General features: G+C 42.2%; 1 protein-coding gene across 1 annotated transcript; it reads left to right on the top strand.

Moving 5' to 3' along the window:
- Window positions 1-422: 422 nt before the first annotated feature.
- LOC139639609 (histidine--tRNA ligase-like) lies at window positions 423-14926 on the top strand (the record flags this gene model as incomplete). The annotated part of the gene is made up of 10 exons (XM_071513745.1): window positions 423-575; window positions 4022-4111; window positions 5466-5585; window positions 5731-5826; window positions 7021-7146; window positions 7602-7709; window positions 7809-7907; window positions 11283-11376; window positions 13711-13838; window positions 14642-14926. Coding segments are annotated over exons 1-10 (1236 nt in total), but the record flags the coding sequence as incomplete, so codon positions are not given.
- Between the last annotated feature and the right edge of the window lie 622 nt (window positions 14927-15548).

The raw sequence follows: 15548 nt of genomic DNA, 5'->3' as shown, positions 1-15548 counted from the left end.
TTTGCACCAGAAACTGAGAGCAGCGTTATAACAAATATATTCCTGCCGGTTTACAATGGAAAGCCTACTGGAGGTCCCATACAGCCTTTATGAACAATTGTACCACTGTTATGGTTGATATTAAAATGAACTGGTTGTATGGTGTTAAAATGACTTTTCAACGTCTTCTACGGTGAAAAGTTGTCTGGATTAAGATTTGTATTTATTGATTTTTGGAGCTCTATATATATCATATCTTGCATACGTCTAAGTGCGTATGTCTGTAATTTCAGGCCAATAAAGCATAGGTAAAGCAGATAGAGAGAGAGAGAGAGAGAGAGAGAGAGAGAATCTGTTGTGTTGAGGATATTTTGTGATTTTTTTTTAATAAGGCTCTTATTTTGAAAATGTTGAACGGAAGTCGTCATTTTTGTCTGGCTCTGGTCTTGACAGCTGTGGGGAAGCTAGCGGTGGTGGTAGCGGCAGAAACACATTAATGAAACACCATGGCAGACAAGGCACAGGTACAAGAAGCGATTAAATACCAAGGTGAAGTCGTTCGAAAATTAAAGGCAGAGAAAGCGAGCAAAGACCAGGTCAGTATTCCCAGCAGGTTTAGCATTGACTTGGACTGGTATGGATGGCTTCTTAACATGCGGTGAACAGCATGTCCATTTCAACGTTGGGCTGAACTCGATTCAAAATTTTTAAATTTAATGTGGCCTTGCTTATTGGACTTGCATACCTAATAAGATATGACCCAAGACCGTACCCGAATCAATAGGAATCACCTTTTAATTCGGCATATATATAATCCACCAAGCAGTACTTATTTTAGTATATTTTTTACTTTCAGTTTGGTTCTCCAGTGATTCCCACAACCTTCTTAGACATCAAAATGCACCGCGGTGGGCGGTAGCAGCCTGCTTAAACCTATTCTAAAAGTTGTGGTTTTATTGGAATAAGAGCTGCTTGGTGGATCATTTATATGCCGAATGAAGCGGTAGACTTAAAGGATTCAGAAGAGGTCCCAAATCATGTTGTCCAATGTATACATTTTTGCTAATATGCAAGGCAACATAAAAATGCCATATTTTTGAAGACATAACTGCACGCATGGGGGCTAGTACTTCTCCAGCCGGCTATCATGCCAGTCACATTAATGCACATTTCAGGGAAACCGATGAAGCTGGAACTACCTGCCCCTCTTTTGTACTTATATTCATCATAACAAACATCTTGATGCTAAACAGGCTAACTAGCAAGCTAACTAGCCTTGTCGGCTATACGAAGGACACCGGCCTCCATTCATCTCTCAAGTTAGCTGCTGCTAACAAGTTCACATTGGCTTAGAATTGACATAAATGAGATAGCTGGGCAAGAAACGGGGCATTTAACTTGTAAAGGGGTGCTGCTAGACCACGTCGGCACAGGGCAGTTAAACATTGATTTGACATTTCAAAGCATATGTCTCTCCTGAGTGTCGCGACAGCTGACGCAATATCTTGCCTTGTTAACTTAGGCAAACGTTATCACTGATCTGGTTGCGCATCTAACATCTTAGAACAAATAAGCAGGCTTTTCCTGGTGCCGCACAGCCATAATACATTCCGTGTTCTCAGATGATGGAGAGAACGTCATGCCAAACTTCATTCAAAGATCTGCCTTACCTACCGGCAAACACACACACCTGGTAGAACATAACTTAAGACTTTTTTTTTTTCTTTTCTTTTTTTAACGTATTTTTAGGAGCCACTCTTCAATTCGGCACTAATCCAATACACTAAGCAGCACTTATGTCAATACAAATTCCACTTTTGGAATTGGTTCACCTTCTTAAAATTGAGATTCTATCAAAATAAAGTGATGCTTGGTTAGGGTTGCAAAATTCCGGGAATTTTCAAAGTTGGAAACTTTCCATGGGAATTAACAGGAATTTATGGGAATTAACGGGAATTTATGGGAATAAACGGGAATAAACCAGGAATTTACTAAATTGAAGGTATGCTCTTAATAGGGAACTTAAATATAGTTGGGGAAAATATATTTTAGCATAATCCTGACTAAAACAACCAGATATCATGCAAGTACAGTTGAATATCTATGCTATTCCTCAATCACATGCACACATAGCACACTGCTTACTGCAGGGCTGTTGAGACCACGCCCCCTACATGCACTGTGCAATCCTGTGCATTTTTGTTAATTTTTGAATGGGTTGGGTCGGGGGGATGAGTAATATTTAACTCAACATTCATGTTTTTGTTCTTCAATGAAAGAACTGATTGTTCAATAAAATATTTAACACTTGATAAAGTTCTACTTACAAATAAATCTGTTTTAATTGTATTATTTTGGATGGATGTCTGCTTATAACAAAACAAATATTTATGCTTGGATATGATACCTTTCCATTAAATTACCCTCAATTCCCAGTTAATTCCCATAAATTCCCATTAATTCCCATTAATTCCCATAAATTCCCATAAATTCCCATAATTCCCATGGAAAGTTTCCAATTTGGAATATTTCCAAAATTCCCCAGCTTAACTTCCCATGGAAATTTACCGGAAACTTTCCGGAAATTTACCGGAAATTTTCCACCCCTTTGCAACCCTATGCTTGGTTGATCACCTGTATGAATTTCCCAGTGGCTCTTAGTGATAACAATGTCTTCAGTCATGTTCTGCAAAGTTGTAGGCTATATTGTCTGCCCTAACCAAGGCCACAGTTTTGAATGGACTATGGTGCCACCAGCATCAGTGGACATGCTCCCCCTTTAATTTGCCTCAGCTTAACAGTCCACAGATAGCAGCCTTGTCTCTGTGTCTCTTCACTCATCCTGTTCCACTAACCCTACTCAGCCATTGTCAAATTTTGTCACCTGTCTCTCTGTCCTCTTCTGTTTTCCTTGCCTCTTGCTTAGTCTGAATTCACCGGGGTTGAGTCAGGGGTTGATCTCCCTATCACACCCTGATTGTCTCTCCCAATTTCAGGCCCTTGCCTCCTCTCTCAGCCCCCCCCCCTTCCTCTAAAGTCAAGGCTTTTTATGGCATTGCCAGTAGGAGAAGGAGAAATGATGTTAGGAACTGGACTTCTGGAGGTTTCTGGCTACGTTCAGGGTTCCCACTGGTCCAGGAATTTCTGGAATATCGTGGAAGTTAGAGAGGTGTTAGATGGAAATTTGGGGATTTTGATCAATTCACTGGGGAATATCAGGGGCTTTTACAAATGTGGAGTGGAAACCAGGCTGAAAAACATTATGGAAAAGTCAGGGAATTTTACATCAGGGCCACAGTGGGAACCCTGTCTGTCTGTCTGTCTGTCTGTCTGTCTGTCTGTCTGTCTGAGCTGTGATAGGCTGGCTGGTTTGATTGACTCCTGCGTCTCATGTTCTATCTTTCACGCTGTGATGATGATGATGATGATGATGATGATGCGTCATGCCCCGCCCTCCCCTAGTGCTAGGGTTGCTCACCACTTTTCTCCTGTTCTTCCCGCCTGACCCTGGATGACCTGGTTTACCCTTCATCATCACCATCATCTACCTCGACGTCTGGGGAATCCAAACCACTCTGGACTTTTCCCGGGCGACTCATTACTTGGTTCTGCCTCTTCCGACTGTTGTGATGGGATGCCATGGCCGGTCCCGGGCAATACCATTGGACAACGCTGCACCTGTGATGCACTCCTGAACTTTTGGTTGACCAACATCTGGACTAAATTTTTTTTTTTTTTACCCTTTATTTTTCTCACCTGTGCTGGGATGAACACACTGGGCCTGTTTACCCTTCGTGCTTGTGCTGGTTTGCTGGGCTGTCGGACTGGAACGTGTGTCCGATCTCTGCGTTCCTGCCATGGGATCACTGTGGCTCAGGTAGGCCTCCAGGAGTGTGTGTGTGTGTGTGTGTGTGGCGATTAAATGTGCTAAAATGTAACGTAAAGTGGATCGAAGAAAGTTTGTCAAGTTGCTTGCTGACTGTGTTCACCCACAGTTCCTCTCTCTCCTGGTGTGTGTGTGTGTGTGTGTGTGTGTGTGCAGATTGATGAAGAAGTAGCTAAACTGCTGGAGCTGAAGGCCCAGTTGGGAGGAGATGATGGCAAACACCAGTTTGTTCTCAAGACAGCCAAGGTAAGACCAGACGGTTCACCAACAGCAGCTTCCATTCTAATCTACAGTGCTGCGGATTACAGCCACAAACCCACAGCCTTGTTCATACAGGAAAATAATGAGAAATTCATACAAAGCATTGTTCATGGCATGTGTCATAACCCGATCTGAGTCAGCCGTATGTGAGTTGCACATGCGCCATTTTACGACATTTTACGACATTTTACGACATTTTACGACATTTTACCACTGTTTAGTTGCTGTAACGCCCTAATTTTCCTTCGGGGATTAATAAAGTACCTATCTCATCTTATGTTAAAATCTTCTTTAAATTTGGCTAGATTGCTTTACTGGCTGGACTCCAGCATCTGCTTATTCACATGAAACCTACTATACTTTGCTTTATAATCTACAATATGTAGTGATTTGCTGACTTGCGAAATACGATCGACTTCTCGTTTACTTTCAAGACTCATACCCGAATACATAATGTTTTGACACCGTGGCGAAACATCAAATGTACATTTGGGACAGTCAATAATAGTTCAGTCAAATGAAAATATCTCGTAATGAACATACATGATTGGAAACGAAGTAGTATCCAGTTATGGAATTATATTTATCACCACTTTGGCTGATGTGATGTGAAACATGATGGGTTTGTTTGCTACATCAGTTAACAAGCCAACTCGGTAACATTAGCGATTAATATAAAATGGCCATGGCAACATAAAAGCTATAGCTGGCGAGTCCGCATCAACCTTAATGCTATTCAAGTGTGAGACGATTAAATTTGTCTTTCCAATTGAAGATACACATTAATCTGTGGTAGTGACAGAGCTAATGGCCGAAATTTAAAGGGGGGTCTGTGCCGTAAACTGTTTACGCTCGCGCATGCGCGACTCACATCTACGGTTGACTTAGATCAGGCAGCGACAGCACACGTGTGACTCAGATCGGGTAGTGACTCAGATCATGACCGCATGATCACACCTACAGTTGGTTTACTTTGCTCTGAACCAGAGTGGAAAAGTTTACTTTGTTGCAATTTTGGCGGGTGGGGTGGGGTGTAAAATATCTGTCCACCACAACCTCCATAGATGTCATAAATGTTGATTCTGTGACCATTAGTTGGTACATTAGAGAATTGCCAAGTACATTTCTTTGTTTTCGTCTTCAGACAACTTGAAATATGACCAACATCAGCTGACACCAAAGAATAACTTGCATAATACTAATCAATTCTTGAAAGACTGACATTTGACATTCACAAAGCCTATTTATGTAGTTCAGCCCACTTAGTTCACACATATTTTTATTTGCGACATTTCAAAAGTTTGCGTAAAACTCACATGACAGGGTCTCTCTCCGTCAGGGAACGAGGGACTACAACCCCAAGCAGATGGCCATCAGAGAGAGAGTCTTCAACACCATCGTTAACAGTTTCAAACGCCACGGAGCTGAAACCATCGACACGCCTGTTTTTGAACTGAAGGTAGGCAGACACATTCACACATATGTACACACTCACACACACACACAAACACACATACTGTACATTCACACAGTGGCAAACTTTCACTTGATGTCATCGTTTATATGAGTGGGACCCTTCATTATCTCCATGTTGGTGTTTGTAGGAAACGTTGACAGGGAAATATGGTGAAGACTCCAAGCTCATCTACGACCTCAAGGACCAAGGAGGAGAGCTGCTGTCCCTCAGATATGACCTCACTGTATCCTTAGAAACCACTCCAAACCCCCAACCACCAACTTGGTGAAACATGGACAAAAATTAGAGCCACTGTTGTCTGCTGGAGAGACCCTTATATGTCTTACTATGTATTAGCAATATTGTATTTAGGGTTGACCGATATGGGTTTTTGAAGGTGCTGGTATGTCTTTTTTTGATCAGATCAAAGGTGGACTAGCTAGTGGTCTCTGATTAGACCACTTTTTTGGGCATTTGTGCCTTTATTAGATAGTTTTACAGTGATGAGAGATAGGAAAGACTGGGGAAAGAGGGGAGGATGACATCCAACAAAGTTCCCAGGTCGAACTCCAACCCGAGATGTTGCAGCTACATGGCATGCGACCCAACTGAGCCACCACGATGCCCTGGTCTCTGACCCTTAAAGGATAATACCGGTGTAATCTTTTACACAAGTCTAAACTAGGGCTGAACAATTTATCAAAATTTTCAAATCGCAGGAGGCGCAATATTTGTTAAAGGTGAAATGTGTGTCAAAATAGCATTTTAAATGAAATATTGTGGTGCTGCAGAGATGTCCTGGCCTACACATCATATTCTACAGACTTAAGAAAACATCTTTGTTTGGTACAGATCCCCGCAAAAATCACACCATCATCATTTTAATACGTTTTTCAATGAAAATGAGAATAATGATGTAAAAATTATCATTCCCTCTAACATCACAAATCATATCGCAATTGCAATATCAGTCAAAATAATCGCAATTAGATATTTTTTCAAAGTCGTTCAGCCCTAGTCTAAACCCACCAATGTATTTGCCAGACAGAAACTCCTACTGGTCTGTTCTACTGCAGCTTTGCCCGACCTCCCGGAAGTTATAGGCTCCCATTGTTTTCAAAAATCCATTAAAAACAGCTTGTAGAGACGTACCAGCCATGGTGGCCATCATCACTCATGCTAACGACCCAGTTCTTCCTGCATTTATTCCAAACAAACCAGAAACATAAAACGCATCGCTTCCTAGATTTTTCCCGGGAAAGACTCCCCGCCATTGGGTGTTTAGAACAGCAAATGCTAAAGCTTTCAGAATTTATTCATATCAACAAATCGCCATTTATACATGCTATGTGTGCGCCCCCCAACCCCTCCACCCTGTTTCAAAGAGCTTAATCTAAGCAGAGAACCAGTCGGTTGTCCTTGACCTGCTCCCCCTCAGGTGCCCTTTGCCCGCTACCTGGCGATGAACAAGATCACCAACATCAAACGCTACCACATCGCCAAGGTCTACCGCCGCGATAACCCAGCCATGACCCGCGGCCGCTACCGGGAGTTCTACCAATGTGTGAGTGATCCTGAAATACATTATGTGTTTCAGTGTAACTGTTAGCCTTGAGTCAAAGCTGTGAAAATACATTGTTCTCTAGTGCCACTCTAGTGTCCCACCTAAAGAGCTGAGTTGTTTCTAGCAGCCACTAAGACCCACGGCTATGATTAACTGGCAGTACTAGAGGCTCCACCCCCTCCGCCACAAACATAATTTCATTGGTCGACTCCAGTAAAGTCAACTTTCTACACCTTAACCCGACCATGTTCTAATTCGCCCATTTCGGAGGAGACATTTATTCTGAATACAACTTTGGCAAAACAGCAAATAGTACAATAGAACATCCAAAAATGTAAAACCCTTGACAAAGATTATCCATTTCCAAAGATATCCCCCCTCTAAAACATTATACACAGTATCTTTTTCTTAGGAATGACTCAACATCTGTGTGTGTGTGTGTGTGTGTGTGTCAGGATTTTGACATCGCAGGGCAGTACGATCCCATGATCCCTGACGCCGAGTGCCTGAAAATCGTCCACGAAATCCTCAGCGAGCTGGACCTCGGAGAATTCCGCATCAAGGTCAGAGACGTCGATCACGTTGAATCCACAGATGAAAGATGTGCAGGCTATCAGGCTATCAGTAGGCGTTAACTCTGTAACCACCTCCTCCAAATCCAGGTCAACGACAGACGAATCCTGGATGGGATGTTTGCTGTCTGTGGTGTTCCAGATGACAAGTTCCGCACTATCTGTTCAACAGTGGACAAACTGGACAAGGTAAGCGTTGATGTGTATACTCCTTTTATATGTTCTTTACGGTAAACACTGTTTCCCGACGGTACTTACTGTTGGCGGGGTGTGCATGAGTACTCTGTTCTGAGTAGTCTATTCCGAGGAGAGGCCAACATGGTGGCTCTAGCATGGTTGCTAGAGACAAAAGTTAATATCTGGACTCGAGTTACAGACCTCGACAAAAAGAAGCAAGCCCTTGCTGTTGTTTTGGGGCTTACAGGCAGAGCTAGGGAAACGGCTATGGAAATCCCGGTTAAAGCCCTGGACAGTGACAACGGTATGGCAGTCTCGGAACCCATCGTCTATCGGTCTGACGACGATTAGACTCTGGGGGTGACGGCCAATATTTCGGGGTTTCTGGTGTAGCCAGCGGACATCCGGGCCAAGACTTCCTCTTCCGTACACCGGTCATTGTTTACAGTCCGATTAGCAACTTGAGATGCGAGAATGGAGTTGGAGTTTATTACAGTACACAAACATCGATACTTTTTGTAGGTGTTTTAGGTCCAGACGACATTTCGGCTAATCTCTATAAACAGATATCTGCATATGAGACGTCGTCGAGAGACGAGAGAAACTTGATGGAATGTTCCAAAAGGAGGAAAAAGACTGCGCATATGAGGCGTATTCTCATTTTTGATTGCATTGCGAAGGACAGTTCTGTTTCTGTGGCGGACTACGTAATTGACTTTGAACAGAGATATAATCAGATGAAAAAGTACGACATAACACTTCCCGATGCAGCGTTAGCCTTCAAGTTGCTAGACGGGTTCGTCAAGCGGAATACAAGTGAACCAGGGCGTGGCATACTTGACCGAGCAAAAGGCGTCATGGAAGGGGACGACGTAACATGCAGAGTGGAACAGAAGCAACCACTACCTGGTACTAATCCACTGGATAAATTCAGTAGGAGATCTAAATGTGCTGTTTGTCAGAGCACATTTCATTGGGCCAAAGACTGTCCACTGGAAGTGTAGAGGAGTGCAAGATTACACTGTTTACACAAGACTCTGTCTGACTCAGAGATTTTTTTTAGCAGAATCTTTGGGATCAGCTATTATTGACACTGCATGTACACGCACAGTATGTGGAGGGAAATGGCTGGATGATTACAGTAATGACCTAAGCTGAGACCAAATGAACAAAATGTTAGCAACAGAGACCCAGAGTAGCAGACTGTTTCAGTTTGGAGATGGAAATCTAATATATTCCACCAGAAAAGTGAAAATCCCTGCTAAAATAGAGCAGACAAAATGTGGAAACTATGTTGAAACCGAGGTGGTTCCGGTGGATATTCCATTGCTACGGAGTAAAACATCACTGAAGAGGGCAGGAACAATTTTGGACATGGAAAATGACAAAGCAGTGATGTTCAAACAACCCGTACCTCTCGAATTCACTAGTTCTGGACACTATTGTGTAGACATTAGAGATGATAGGGTTGAAAAGAGTAAAACTGAAGATATGGTCCTCACAGTGACAAGAGAACATGTCCTCAGATGAGAAACATAAAGTATTGCTGAAGCTTCACAAGCAGTTTGGTCATGCATCTGCAGACAGACTACAGAGACTTATTCACAGCTCGGGCAACAAAGTCAAGGAGTGTACCACTATCTTACAACAAATAGTGAATCACTGTGAGATATGCCAGGGGCATCTCAAACAACGCTGCAGGTAACACAGACAGTGAACAGAATACAGACAATGAACAGGAGAACATCGGTGTCAGTGGAGAGGATACATGGGAAGTTGTGCAACCACCCATGACACAACCTGAAAGAGAGAAACATGGTTGTGGTAACCCCACCTCTTCTGCATGTTTAACATTAAAGACAGGACAGATTGTGAAGTTTATGGCCAAACATGGTGGTATTCCACATAGAGCCACAGTTTTAGGCCGAGCAGGCAAAGCTACAGGACGAAACAAAAACTGGTACAACCTGCAACATATAGAACCCGGTGGCAGTGATGGACTAAAAGAGTCTATTGATATGTCACGTGTTGATGGCCTTCACGTTGAATCAGAGAATGGGGAAATCCACACTCATAACTTTGTGTGGGGATGCTGATGTGCTCATAACCAGAGACATTTCTTCTGAGACAGCAAAACAGGAAGAGATCAACATCTGGCACACTAATGATGTTTTTGAGGAAGCTGAGGATGTAGGTCAACAGTGTGTGGGTTTGCACTCTCAAAGATACCTCACAGGGAATAGTACCTAAAGCACGCTTAGTGGCTTAGAGGTTTTGCGGAACTTAATATCCAAGAGTTACAGAAAGATTCTCCCACCTGTGCTTCAGAATCTCTTAGATTATCGTTGACAGTAATGTGTCAGAATCAGTGGGATCTCCATTCAGTGGACATAAAAGTCTGCTTTTCTGCAGGGTATGGAGCTGACTAGAGATATTTACATTCATCCCCCTCCTGAGGCAGGTAGTGAAGGGATTCTGTGGAAACTAAAGAAGTGTGTATATTAGGGCTGGACCCGAATATTCGACTATTCGGATATTCGTTCGTTGGGTAGGTATTCGGGTTTCAATTTTAGGATTCGGATATTCGTTTTTTTAAATGTAATTTTATATGTAATCCGTAAACCGGTTGCCATTGACGCTGCGAAGCAGTTTCTTTTTTTTTTTACTTGCATTCAAACGTCAGTCACATTTGCTGATCGCCATGGTGGCACAGAGAAAAAAGTACAACCTGAAATTCAAGCTGTCAGTTTCAAATTTGCTGAACAACACTCAGGAGAAGCAGCAGCAAGACATTTCTCCGTTGATCTTTTTTTTTTTTTAATCTTTTTTCTAAGGTAGGCTACTGGTATTTTGATACGGGGCTCTCTCTCTCTCTCTCTCTCTCTCTCTCTCTCTCTCTCTCTCTCTCTCTCTCTCTCTGCGCTTTAGAACGTAACCGCTGTGAAACAATCAGAAAATAACGTTTTATTTCTCTGATTCACCGGCTTTCTCGTTACTACCGCTCCCTCTCTTCGTTCACTTTCTAGCTCGCTCGACCATCTCTCTCTAGCTCGCTCGACCATCCAGCAGTTTTTCTGTTGGTTAGATGAAGAATGTGAGGTTACTGGAGTTCTTGCATGTCATGTGGATAGCAGATCAATAATGCACACAACCACGTATCACAATACTAAAAAAGATGCACTGTATATCAATTCACTGCAAATTACAGTCAAATACTCTATATATATCGATACTGTGTGAAGTATTGAAGTGTTTTTTCTTGACGATACCCAGGCCAATGAGCTAGCATATCAAAGTGAACCATATACATTTTTTCTTTAATCTTAAGCTCTATTCTTTTCCTTCCACCCCTTCTCTGTATCTTCTCTCCCTCCTATCCTCCCCTAGATGTCCTGGGAGGATGTGAAGAACGAGATGGTGAATGAGAAGGGCTTGTCAGAGGAGGCCGCTGACCAGATCGGGGAGTACGTCAGTATGCAGGGTGAGACTATGAACCAATAACCCAATAACCTAATAACTCCAGTCAGACGTTGCTTAAGTCAATACACGAGTTAAAAAAATAAAACGTGAATTTGTATTAAAAACGGGATCTGTTCCAGTCAGTGTCAACCACCTCTGATATGATGGATTTTATGCAGTTTGATACATTACATATTTATTGTAGAATTGATCAATACTACACCGTCCATTTGATTGATTCTAATGAGACATTGTTATTGGATTCCATTTAAGTATGAATATGTTTATTATGATCCTGGGTTTCAGTGGAGTGTTTTGGTGTCCAATCATCTTAATGCTGTTTTCCACCTGGGGAAAAACGATGAACGAGGGTCAAAGTAGGGCTGGGCGATAATTCAATATTATCGTTTATCGTCTTTCGGTGGAATCATATCGTGATGATATGAAGATATTTTGATATTGTGACACATTTCTGCTGTCTAAATTGATGATGACAAGCAAATGTTACTTAAAAACTCTGATAAAATGAGGTATGGTAGGAATATTATTTGAAAATTTCAGTTTTCATCACCATTCGGTTCAATGAGATGAACATTAATTTGATTATTTAACGTGATTTTGCAGACATGAACCATATCGTGATATATATTGATATCGAGAAAAATCATTATGATTATCATGATATTGATTTCGACCACATCGCCCAGCCCTAGGTCAAAGTTGGTTGACTCCACACGATTCTTGTTCACTCTATGTATACACTTAGGAGAGTTGTGAATGATGTAACACCCAGCCTACACTCATGAAAGTGGACAGCAGAGTGTCTTTGAATCAATGAGAACCGTGTAGACTTGGGATGCCCGGATAACGTATTTTGCCACCGATCGTCTATGAGCCATATCTGCCGATACCGATCGGCCATACCGATAGTTTTTTTGTTTTGTTATAGCAGCTGGTATAGTAGTATTATAGGTCTAACAGTTTCCATTTCACATACATTTCATCCATCAAATTGAGTCCTGGTTAAAAAGTATCCACATTTTCTTTTTTCTACTTCAATTAGGGCTGGGCGATATGGACCAAAAGTCATATCTCTGTATTTTTAGGCTGAATGGCGATACACGATATATATCTTGGTATTTTCTACAAAGTGGGCTAAATGTTCAGTTGTAAGTAGGGCTGGGTGATATGAACAAAATCAAATATCACAATATTTTTGACCAAATACCTCGCTATCGATATTGACAAAATTGTAGGGATGACTATTGGTGCTTTCACCAAATATTTACACAATGAGATTTTTGATAAATAATCATCAGTAATGTGGATATAATGACTAAGTGGGTAAAGGCAAATAATAGAACAGCTAGAACAGTCTGGTAAGTTCAGAAAATGACATCACTTTACTGTAATGCAGCCTTTAAAACCAGGAAAAGACACTTATGCCATATCACCATATTACGATATCCAAAATCTAAGACGATATCTAGTCTCATATCACGATATCGATATAATATTGATATAGATCGCCCAGCCCTAACTTCAATATTTACTTGATCATTATGTAAACAAAACCATGTGCATTCTAGGTAGCGCAGCATGATTTAGTGAGATAACCGAAGCACAAGACTCAGACTGTTGCCACTCGCCTGTGTTGTTGAGTCGAGTTAAATAAATGGAGACGCCCTTCCGAAGATATATATCCGTTTCAGTCTTTGTTTTTGTGTAAGTGAACGTTCTTAAGAGAGAGAAATGAGACTTTTCAGTTGCCTCTCCGCTGTTAGGGTCTGGATTGTCGTCCAGTTCAGCTCCGGACAGCGCTGCAGAGTGCAGACCGTTATGGAAACGAACGCACATGGCATGAGATGAATTGATGAATTAAATAAGCAGAGAATTAAACGAGGGGAAGTAGCGGGCGTGACGGACTGTGACCGCTCACACTGTGGCATTATCGGAATTCTGCGATCTCATATTTATACTGAATATCGGCCGATTCCGATTGCTGGCTGATCGATCGCGTCGTCCCACATTTGAAGAACCAAGCGCTATTTAATATCTTTTTTACCATTTTCATGCCCCCAAAAAAAAATTTCAAGTATTCGGTGTTTCCTCCAGAGTTTTATTTTTGTCAGGGTGGAAAAGGCACTCCACTGAAAGCCATGCTAATGAAATTCTTTAAGGGTCAGCAGCTCCTTAAGGCAGGGCGAGGCAGGTTAAAATCCTCCCACACCACACTGGAACGATTTCTCTGGTTGAACACATTTTATATAAAAAATAAATAACATATATTGACCGGCTGCGAGGTGTCAGGGAGGTGGACCCCACTGAGCTGTGTGTCGTCGGGTGTGTGTTGTAGGTGGGATGGACCTAGCAGAGCGTCTCCTTCAGGACCAGAAGATGTCCCAGAGCAAGCAGGCCTGCGCCGGCCTCACCGACATGAAGCTGCTCTTCAGCTACCTGCAGCTCTTCCAGGTCACGGACAAGGTGAGGCAGGCAAGGGGCGGGGGGGGGGGGGGCGGGGGGGGGGGGGGGGACGAGTGAGCAGTGATAGCTTACAGATCCAAGTGTGGAGGCAATGGCCCTCTGGCATTACCAACCATCCAAACATGGCATGATACTGACAAAGTGGTTATGTGCAGTGTCTGAAATTCAATTTTTGTCTCACCTACCAAGGGCTGGTCAACTCAAAAAAATATATACCTGCCAAGAATATTTTTTTACTGGCCAAAATAAATGATTTTTCATAGAAATATGTCACCCTACCCATTTTCGATGCGAGCTCTTGTATCAGAATCAGGTTATGTGTGAAATATTCAGTGAAGACAACAGAGCACATTCAGAGTGGTAATTTAAAACTTGGTGACTCCCTTATGGATCATTAATCTGAATTGCTTCTAATGTGACATTTTGAGCAGATCCCACACAAGTATGCATGATTATGCTTTATTATTTTTGTGTATCCCGGGTTTTTGAGTTGCTTTTTCCGAAGCTTTTCCACCCTGACGAGAATAAAAGTCTGGGGATACACTTATACTTTATATAACATTATTATTATTATTATTGAATGTTTTGGCAGGGAAATGGTCAAATGTAAAGATGTTGAATATCATAAAATATCAGCTATGCTTGTGTGGATGGCTGTAATACTTACAATCGTTTAACTATTGTTCCTTCATTATACCTTCCCCTATTCTTTTCTTCTCCTCCTACCCTGCTACTAATTACCCTGTCTCTACTTTTCTACCCTCGTACCATTGCCCCCCCCCCCCCCTCCCCCTTATCTCCAGGTCGTCTTTGACCTTAGCCTGGCCCGCGGTCTGGACTATTACACGGGCATCATTTACGAGGCGGTGCTGACCCAGGCGGGCGCGGCCCCGGCCCCGGTCGCCGGCGAAGCCCAGAACGGGGCGCCGGGGGCCGCGGAGGAGAGCGTCAGCGTGGGCAGCGTGGCCGGCGGGGGCCGCTACGACGGCCTGGTGGGCATGTTCGACCCCAAGGGCCGGAAGGTGCCCTGCGTGGGGGTCAGCATCGGCATCGAGAGGGTCTTCTCCATCATGGAGCAGAAGGCTGAGGTAAGGCTGGGTGGGTGGGGGTGTAACAACGCATTATGTAATAACACCGCATTATGTTATAAGTCGACAAAATGTAATACATTTTCACTTCATTATGTCATAACACCCGCATTTTGTAATAATCTGTGGCATTTTGTAATACACAGCCTGAACGCAATATGTAATAAATTTCCCTGCATTTTGTAATGAATTATTACATATTGGGGTGGTTATTACAAGATATGGGAGTTGCACTTTTTTTTTATGAAAATGTAATAATATGGTGCATTATGTAATAACCAACCAAAATGGATGGAATTGTGTCAGTATAACTCAGTGTCTGCAGTTTCTATGTCTCTATGAACCCTCAAGTACAGTTTCTATTAAGCTAAGGAATACAGTGACACATAATGTAGTTTTGACCAATGAAAGATACTAATCTACTGAACTAATAGTATCTTTTTAAAATGAATTTTGAGTCAGTATGATTCATGCTAGAATGCATAAAATAAACATTGTTGTTATAATGTTATCACAATTTTTATGAATGAAGACACCCATTTTGGTTGGTTATTACATAATGCAACATATTATTACATTTTCATAAAAAAAAAAAAGTGCAACTCCCGTATTTTGTAATAAC

Source organism: Centroberyx affinis, unplaced genomic scaffold (genome assembly GCF_046629955.1).
Source record: "Centroberyx affinis isolate AG114_WGS23_722 - 3 ecotype Tasmania unplaced genomic scaffold, CSIRO-AGI_Caff_v1 ptg007471l_1, whole genome shotgun sequence".
NCBI lineage: Eukaryota > Metazoa > Chordata > Actinopteri > Beryciformes > Berycidae > Centroberyx > Centroberyx affinis.
The sequence above is the reverse complement of the archived record's forward strand: the minus strand, read 5'-3'. Positions and strand labels throughout refer to the sequence as shown.